Below are 8,339 nucleotides of genomic sequence, written 5' to 3'. Positions count from 1 at the left end.
TAGTGCCTCTGAATGTGGAGGTTCCCCTCAGTCACCATGGCTAGTAGCCATTGATAAGACTTATCCTCCATGAACCTATCTAATCCCCTTTTAAAGCCGTTTATTCCTGTGGCCATCACTATATCTGCTGACAGTGAATTCTACATTTTAATCACCCTCTGTGTAAAGTAGTATTTCCTTTTGCCCATCCTGTACCTAGTGCCCATCAACTTCATTGGATGCCCTCAAGTTCTAATATTTTGTGAGAGGGAGAAAAATTTCCATTTGTCAACTCTCTCCACCCCGTGCATAATTTTATAAACCTCTATCATCCCCACCCCCATCATCTCCTTTCTAAGCTGAAAAATCCCAGACTCTTCAGCCTTTCTTCATAGGGTGGTCCAACCCCCAATCATTTTGGTTGCCCTCCTCTGCACTTTTTCCCACTCTACTATTTGGAATGCTCCCCCACATTAAAAAAATCCCTGCAAACAGAAATCCAGCATCACAGGCAAATGGATAAGCTGTAATCTTGCTCCCTGATACGCTGCTTGTCTGTCTGAAGGACATTCCAAAATGGTATCCCACCCGCAGTCTGAAGTGGTGCAGTCCATTCTACCACCTCACCCTTGTTGCTTGCATAGACCAGGCCCAGCTGCAAAAGGGATGGAGGGAGTGCCCTCACCCCGAGCATCGACGTGGTTCATCTACTTACATCATGCTCAGGACACGGTCCTGGTGTGGCTGTGGATCCACAGAGGAAAGCTTGGGGCCTTTGTTTCTAAGCATTTTACCTGTAGCACGGTCCTCATAATAGTGTCAGTCGGACAGTATGCATATATTGAAAAAAAGCATTCACATTTATTTTTGCTTATTATGACTTATCGTGACCCCATAGGGTTTTTGGACAAGAGATGTTCAGAGGTGTTTGCCATCGCCGGGCTATCTGTATATATTTCCCACTGAACCACAAAGGCTACATGGGCTGTATGTGCTCATTCTGAACTGTGATGTAGGCTTGAGACTCAGGGACTGAGGCATTAATATGTGCCAAGGAGGTAGAAATATTGTTCCTTCTTTGTGGATGGCCCACCTGGCATCGATAAGGACTCCCGGTTTCTCTTTTGCGGCTGCCACTTTGTGGAACTGGCTCCATCCTTGGCATCTTTTAGGAGGCCCCATAAAGCTTCTTTATTCACCCAAGCTTTAAACGGAGGGTAGATTGCAGGTGTTTTATTAAAAAAAAATATTTACTTTATAATCTGCCTTTCTCACTGAGACTCAAGGCAAATTACAAAATCTCACAATGCGGTAGGAACAGTATAAGCCATATAATAAACAGTGTAGTAAGATTGAATGACCAAGTCAGAAAACAATGCCATAAAAACAGTCAGGGCTTGAGATGAGAAATGCAAAAGCTGAATTACAGAAATTAGAAAACAATGCAGTGAAAACAAGAAATCGATGCAGTAAATAGTGCCCTAAATGACAATCCTTGTCCCCTTGTAAAAACCTTTCCCTAAACAATTCCATTTTCCTACAGGGAAATTTGGAGTGTTGTTGTTTTATGTATGTATTGTAAGGTGCTGGGCAGCCATAGGGAATATTGAAACAAATAAATATAATTATTTTCCTCTTATCATAACAGAGTTGCAAATATCCAACCACAGCATTGAGGAGATGTTTGGCCCCTTGTGAATCTGCTGTGGGAATGATTGGAAATCCGAGGCCTTTAGCCCTAAAACTAAAGAGAGAAAGGTCCTTCACAATTCTCATTTTCCTAGACCAGAGTGGGAAACTGGTGGCCCATGGGTACCATGCACCTACCATGATGGTTTTATCTGGCCCACAGTGGCCGATCAAGGATAGGGGCAGGACAGAAAAGACACGGCTAAAGTCCCTTCCCTTTGGATTCCTGGCTCTATGGCCTCATCCCCAGTTTGTTCTCTTGAGTTCTACACTGTTCTCCTAAGCAGAGTCATATCCTAAATGGTGGGTTTAGGAGGGTGCAACTCTGTTTAGGACTGCACTGCTAATGTTTTGAGTAGGAACAAACCTCAGCCTTCTTAATGCTTCCTCTTTCTTCCTTTCTGGTGTATAAAGATGAATTGATTCCCTTGTAACTATATGCTGATGTCAGTTCCCTCCCCAACACGTCAGAAGTTGGTCAACACTCAGTAGTGTCCAGATCACAAAGATGTCATGCAGTCGCACTCCCTCTGCTGGTCACTGGCTTCCCCCAAAGTCAGTTATAGCTCACTCCAGCTAAAACAGAAGAGTTTAGCAGAGTGGTTTTGGTTTCTCCAGAGAGGAACCTGGCCAGGAAATAAAATAAAATGTGCTTAAACTTTGCTGCTACCAGTGACAGACACAGTCTTGGGCTAATGTCAGAGAGACTTTATTATACCAACTTGGTAGAAAGACAGTGAGATTACTTGGGTTCAACGTGCCTCCATTTTGTCCAGTGGAATGCATGATGCTTCAGCTACAAGCTATTAGCTTGTCCTGTGTTTACTCTGAAGTAAGCCCCACCAATTGTAGCCATAGTGAGAAATTTCAGATGACCAATTTGCTAGTAGAGCAGGTAAACCCCTGCAAGCTTTTTATTTACCTGGCCCTCAAACCATGTTGGTGAAGTTGCATTCTGTTACTCAGGTGTTTGCATGTTGTCACATCAACAGATGTTGGTCTAATGACAGAACAGTTTGTCCGTTTTGTATTTCTAACTGCTTACAGTTTCCCTTGGAAGGTAAAGTTAAGTCTGTTGTTCATCTCTGCAGCCACAAACACTTTTTATGTTTATCTAGGAAAATGAATATCTCTCTCTGTGTATTTAAGAACATAAGAACATAAGAGACGCCAATGTTGGATCAGGCCAAAGACCCATCCAGTCCTACACTCTGTCACACAGTGGGCAAAAATGCCAGGTGCCATCAGGAGGTCCACCAGTGGGGCCAGGACATTAGAAGCCCTCCCACTGTTGACCCCCCCCCCCCAGACCCAAGAAAACAGACAACCACTTGCCTTTTTTTCAAGAAGACAGAGCATCACTTGCCCCAGAGCCCCTATCTATACCTTGTGGCTAATAGCCACTAATGGACCTCTGAGAGAATGTCAGGTTCCACAGCCAAACAAAGGAGTACACGCTTAACAAAAGGTTATACTTTATTGCAAGAGCTATGGAGCTATGGTCACTGTTAGGAATGGCTACTTTCCTACAAGCATAAAAGAATATAGGGTATTCGTACGCAACCCCCCACGCACACTCCTAGGCCAATCGGCCTGACTCCTGCACGCAGGAGAATGGGGCCCCAGGCCATTACAGCCAAAGCTGGGAATTGAAACCTATCCCACGGGTAATAGATGGGGAGACACTACACAGACAGCAAACTAGCAAGGTCATAGATAAGCAAGGACAAAGGAATGCAGCACCAGTTGGTACACAGGTCAAGCAGCTGCACTCTCGCCCATAAACATCATGGCAGCATAGCTAACATATATGCATATCTAATTACGTTTTGAAGCCGTCCATGCTTGTAGCCGCCACCACTTCCTGAGGCAGTGAATTCCATGTGTTAATCACTCTTTTGGTGAAGAAGTACTTCCTTTTATCCATTCTAAACCGACTTAGGGTTGCCAAATCGACTTACCTCTGCCGGCGGGGGACTTTGTGCTGGCTCCCGGCAGCATGCACGTCACAGGGAAGTGACGTCATGACGCTGGGGGCGGGGCACAGCCATTTGAGGGGAAAACATGGAGTTTTCCCCTCAAATGGCTGTGCCCCGCCCCCAGTGTGCCCGGTGTCACAACGTCACTTTCCTGTGACGTGCACGTGGGGGTGGGGTTTCCCGCGGGGGCCGATTCCGCGGGGGCGGAAATCGGATCTCCAAAGCGGGGGGAAATCCGCCCCCCGGGGGGATTTGGCAGCCCTAACCCGACTGCTCAGCAATTTCATTGAGTGCCCACGAGTTATAAGAGTTGTGTGTTTATCATAAACAGATCTACATATTAAATGTGATAGAAACCAAAGGTGAAAGGGTGGTTTGGCAACATTAAGGATCAATTAGTCATCAAATCAAGCGAAAGAAAGAAAGAAAGAAAGAAAGAAAGAAAGAAAGAAAGAAAGAAAGAAAGAAAGAAAGAAAGAAATGAAAACATGTTTTAGCGTGATGTCTCCATTGACAAGGAGTGGCTCAATACCGCAAAACAGAAAACCTGGTTTTGAAATGGGTTTGCAAACCGCTTGTTTGTGCTAACTCTGGTTCGGCCTCTTGTTTAAATAGGCAAGCCATTGCTTTACAGACTGGAGGGCTGAGCAGATGGAAAATAGAAGCAGGCAAGCAGGTCTAAACTGTGGTTTGCCTTTGGCTCTGAAACAGGAGGAGCACAAAGCAACGGTTTGGTGCCATGGCTGCATTCAGACATCATGGAGAATCAGAGAGTTGTCCATGATGGGCACAAACTCTGCTTGTTGCTGTGCTTGAACACTCTCCCTCTTGGATGTCAAATGCAATTGAAGTCTCCTGGGCCTGGGAAACCTGGAACCAAGCTCTAATTCACTGCAGCATCCAAAGGCAGGTGCCAGAGTGAATTTGGAGTTTCCCCCACTCACTAACTAGACCTGTAAACAGATTTGAGGCTTCCCCAGAGGCCTTCAGCCACGCGGTGTGCAGGAGGGGATGAGGGAGGAGCCAGCAGAACGCACCAGGGCAGCAGCGATCGCTGGTTGCACCTGTCATGGACAAATCTCTGTAGCGGTGTCTGAATGCAGCCATCGAAACGGAGTTCCCTTCTGGTTCTGTCCATAGAGGTCCTCCCTGTCTGATTCTTTTTTAAAATCTTTTTTCTTTGAACAGTCATGCCAGCTTTACATTTGACTTTTGTGCCTGTATCTAAGGAACACTAGGGCCCATTGTTATACTTTTATTGCCTATCCAAGAGGCAATAGACAGCAGTAAAACTGTCCCAAGTAAAGTCTTTAAGGGAACCGATCAGTATTAAGCAAATCTTGTAGGGGTGAAATTTTTAAGCATGTATGCTTCCCCCCCCCCATCATCTGTAACCAAAGCACTAAGGATGCTAGAGTATAACTTTGGGGGTTTGGGGGGAAGGTTTACAGCAATTATCTATTTAAATGTCTATTTAATTACAGACAAATGAGGGAGGATCTTGTTAAAGACCTCCATACCTAGAGGCAGTAAGCCCTGGATATCAACAACATCAGGGGATGTCCTTGGCCTCTATGCCCTGTTTTTTGGCCCTGTGGGGCAACTGATTGGCCACTGTGATAAAGGATGCTGGGCTAGAGAGACCACTGTCCTGATCTAGCAGGGCACCTATTGTGTACTTAAGATAAATCTTAACTACAATGACCAGGGTTGGGGGAAAACGTCAGATGTGCAGTACCCATGTAAACTGTTTTTTTCAGTGCCAGCTTTGCAATGGCCTGAGTCTGTGGCTCTAATACAGAATTACAACCCAGTAGGACAGCTGTATCACACAGCAGAAAAAAGATGCAGGAAGCATTGGAAAACTAATATTTGATCAATATCTAATGCAATCCAATTTCCGAGGTTTTTCCTGCAGAGGTATTAACAACATGAAAACAACTTTCTAGACTGAGTCTGTTCTCCTCCAGGTCAAGCATAGAGATGACATCTTTATAAACATCAAACCCAATCAGAACACAGTTTTCATATTCATAAGTACTGGATAAATAGAGAAATCAGGAAGAGAACCTATCATGCTAACTTTTGTAATCACTAAAGGAGGATCAGAATGCACCAAATACCAGCTTGGTGTTATGGCATTATTTTTTCAACCAGAAAAAATGAAGGAGGAGGATCATATTTCCCCTGGTTTTCTTGAATTTACCATGAAAGATCTCGGGAGCATTAAAAAAAAATCTGGGCGGAGAACTGCTCCAATTGCTGTGGCATTCTCAGTCAATGCAAGTGAGTGTCATACTGCCCGTACTGACTGCTAGGGGTTGATGAAGCTGTCTTGAGTTGGGAAAAGAAAGGCCTTCAATAAATAAAGATACACATAAAACCTGGGCCCCAAATAGCATTGCCAGTTCCCCCCCGGCCACCTGTGTGTGTGTGTGGGGGGGAGGTAGGGTTGCCAGATCCAGATTTGGACATTCCTTGAGATTTGGGGATGGAGCCTGGAGAGGACAGGAACCTCAGTGGGGTCCAATGCCGCAGAGTGCATCCTCCAAAGCATCCCTTTTCTCCAGGGGACCTGATCTCTGTAGTCTGGACTCTGAGCCGCAATTCCAGGGGATCTGCAGGTCCCACCTGGAAGCTGGCATTGCAACCCCAAAGGCCCTTGCCATGTCCCACCTGCCACTTTAAGAACTTGGCCCAAAATCCTTACTTTGTTCCAGTCTAAGGATACAAGTACGGAGGCATCTCAGGCACCTGGAAATCATGACCTCAAGGCTTAATCGGTGGATAATTACATCATTATGTCAGACAGTCTCTGAGCCTCTTTAATTTATTCCTCATAAATATGTCAGTCTGTGCTGCATGCCGTCGTTGGCCACAATCCAGCAGTGCGGGGCTTAAGTGGGCCTTGTTCTCTGCTAGATTGCCGCTTTGATATTTTGCATGATGAGGTTTGTTTTTAATCAAGGCATGCTTGTTTCTCTTCCAGGTACTATTCCCCTGGATATTCTGAAGCACTTCTGGAAAGGATAGAAAATTATCAGCCCATTCTATAAACTTTTCAGGATTTGTGATAGAGAGTATTCCGCCCCCCCCCCCATTTCTTATCTATGTTTTTGAGTGACAGGCTTTTATCATTTGGGAAACTCTAGTCTACAAGATAGTTAGCCTTTTGTCCTAACCAGTTACGATAACAGGAAGATAACACCCTTTTCTTCTATAATCTGCCCTTGGTTTTTCTGAGATCCAAGGTTGTCATGTGTCTGTATGTTCAAAGGTCCACAATTTTCAGAATTTCTTGAGGAGAATGCAGGGTCCAACTCCTTTTCTGAAGGTAATAGTCCTGCAGTCTTCAGAGAAGTTATCAGATGCTTGAGATTAAAGAGTTGTCCTGCAGATCAGAATGGAACAGCGTAGTTCTCATTCATCACAACGGTATTTGCGTGGAGGTACAGTTTGCAGTTCACCTTGGGAAAGCAGGAGCTGTCTCCAGACATGCAGATGAGCAGTGGACTGTGCCCTCCTCTCTCCTATTTTTTTGATTGGCAGCTGTGGTAGCCTCCACTGTAGAACGATCTCAGGCACCTTGAAGAACTAACATGTGACTGTAAAACCCTTTGAATTAATGGCTGTTTGACTTTTGGGCATCCAGGCTTTTGATGGGACAGCTTCAGCTCTGTGTAATTTTTACGAGTGGATTTCAGGATAACTTTTATCTGGGTAATAAATCACTGGTAAGGATTGGTAAGTAGTTAAAATAAAAAATAAACGTTGCGGTTCATTTTGCTTGGCATTTTCTGGATGCTTCTTCTGATTCCTCCTTAACTTCTGGGAAGAGAATGGTTTTAAGGGGAAAAAATCGGATCCTGGCAAACTTGAAATTGCTCAGGGTGATGACACTTGATGAGACCAAATTAAACTCCACATGTGGTACCAAGCAGGAACAACTCTCTTCCATTTCTAAAGCTGTCTTCTTATTGTGTTTATATTGTCCCAGTGTTTGCCTGAGCACCCATAATATATGAAAGTGGAAGGGTATCTGGAAGGGGTAATATTACTCCCAGTAGGCTCTGCATAAAGATCGCTGGATAAGTCTTAACATTTCCAACACCCCTCAACTCTCACCTGTCTTCTAGTCTAATGTTCAGTTAGCAGAATCAGCACCCAGGACTGCTGCCTCTGAGAGGTCCTCCTTGAGCACTGATGAATGTCCCACAGAAGGATCCGTAGATGCAGCTCCTCCCTGCAGGGATGTTTCTTTCATGGAGTCAATGGGCTTTTCTGCATTCTCGACTGACTCCTGATTTTCTTGGGAGCCACAAGCACTAGAATCAGTCTGGGCATGGTTGTTCCGCATGTCTGCCCTCCCTGTGCATTTTCACAGTTATAGAGTGTTTTTATTCATCGATCTGTTTTAATGGTTTTAATGTTGTTTAATTGTTATCGTTCTGTTGTAAGCCGCCCTGAGCCCTACTTGTAGGGAAGGGTGGCCTAGCAAATCTAATTTAATAAATAATAAATACATTTGTTTTCTTCCACACATGCCTTCAATAATGAGGATTTCAAGGGTGGGTGGTGTTGTCATTGGTGGTGACATCAGTGGGGTCACAGCCAGTGTTCCCTCTAAGCTGAGTCAGTGTGAGCTAGCTCACAGTTTTTTAGCCTCCAGCTCACACATTTTTGTATGGTGTA

The 8,339-nt window shown here is 44.7% G+C and overlaps 1 protein-coding gene across 1 annotated transcript in view; it reads left to right on the top strand.

Moving 5' to 3' along the window:
* Positions 1 to 7,418, top strand: part of SPAG6 (sperm associated antigen 6) — a 66,901-nt gene extending 59,483 nt beyond the window's left edge. The window contains exon 11 of the mRNA XM_015406959.1: positions 6,637 to 7,418. Within this exon, the coding sequence (XP_015262445.1) occupies positions 6,637 to 6,703 (67 nt within the window). The 3' untranslated portion in view covers positions 6,704 to 7,418. The remainder of the gene's footprint in view (positions 1 to 6,636) is intronic.
* Positions 7,419 to 8,339: the final 921 nt, after the last annotated feature.

This window comes from Gekko japonicus, unplaced genomic scaffold, assembly GCF_001447785.1.
Source record: "Gekko japonicus isolate JY-2015 unplaced genomic scaffold, Gekko_japonicus_V1.1 scaffold1483, whole genome shotgun sequence".
Classification (NCBI taxonomy): domain Eukaryota; kingdom Metazoa; phylum Chordata; class Lepidosauria; order Squamata; family Gekkonidae; genus Gekko; species Gekko japonicus.
Note: the sequence above shows the minus strand (reverse complement) of the source record. Positions and strands in the feature narration are given on the sequence as shown.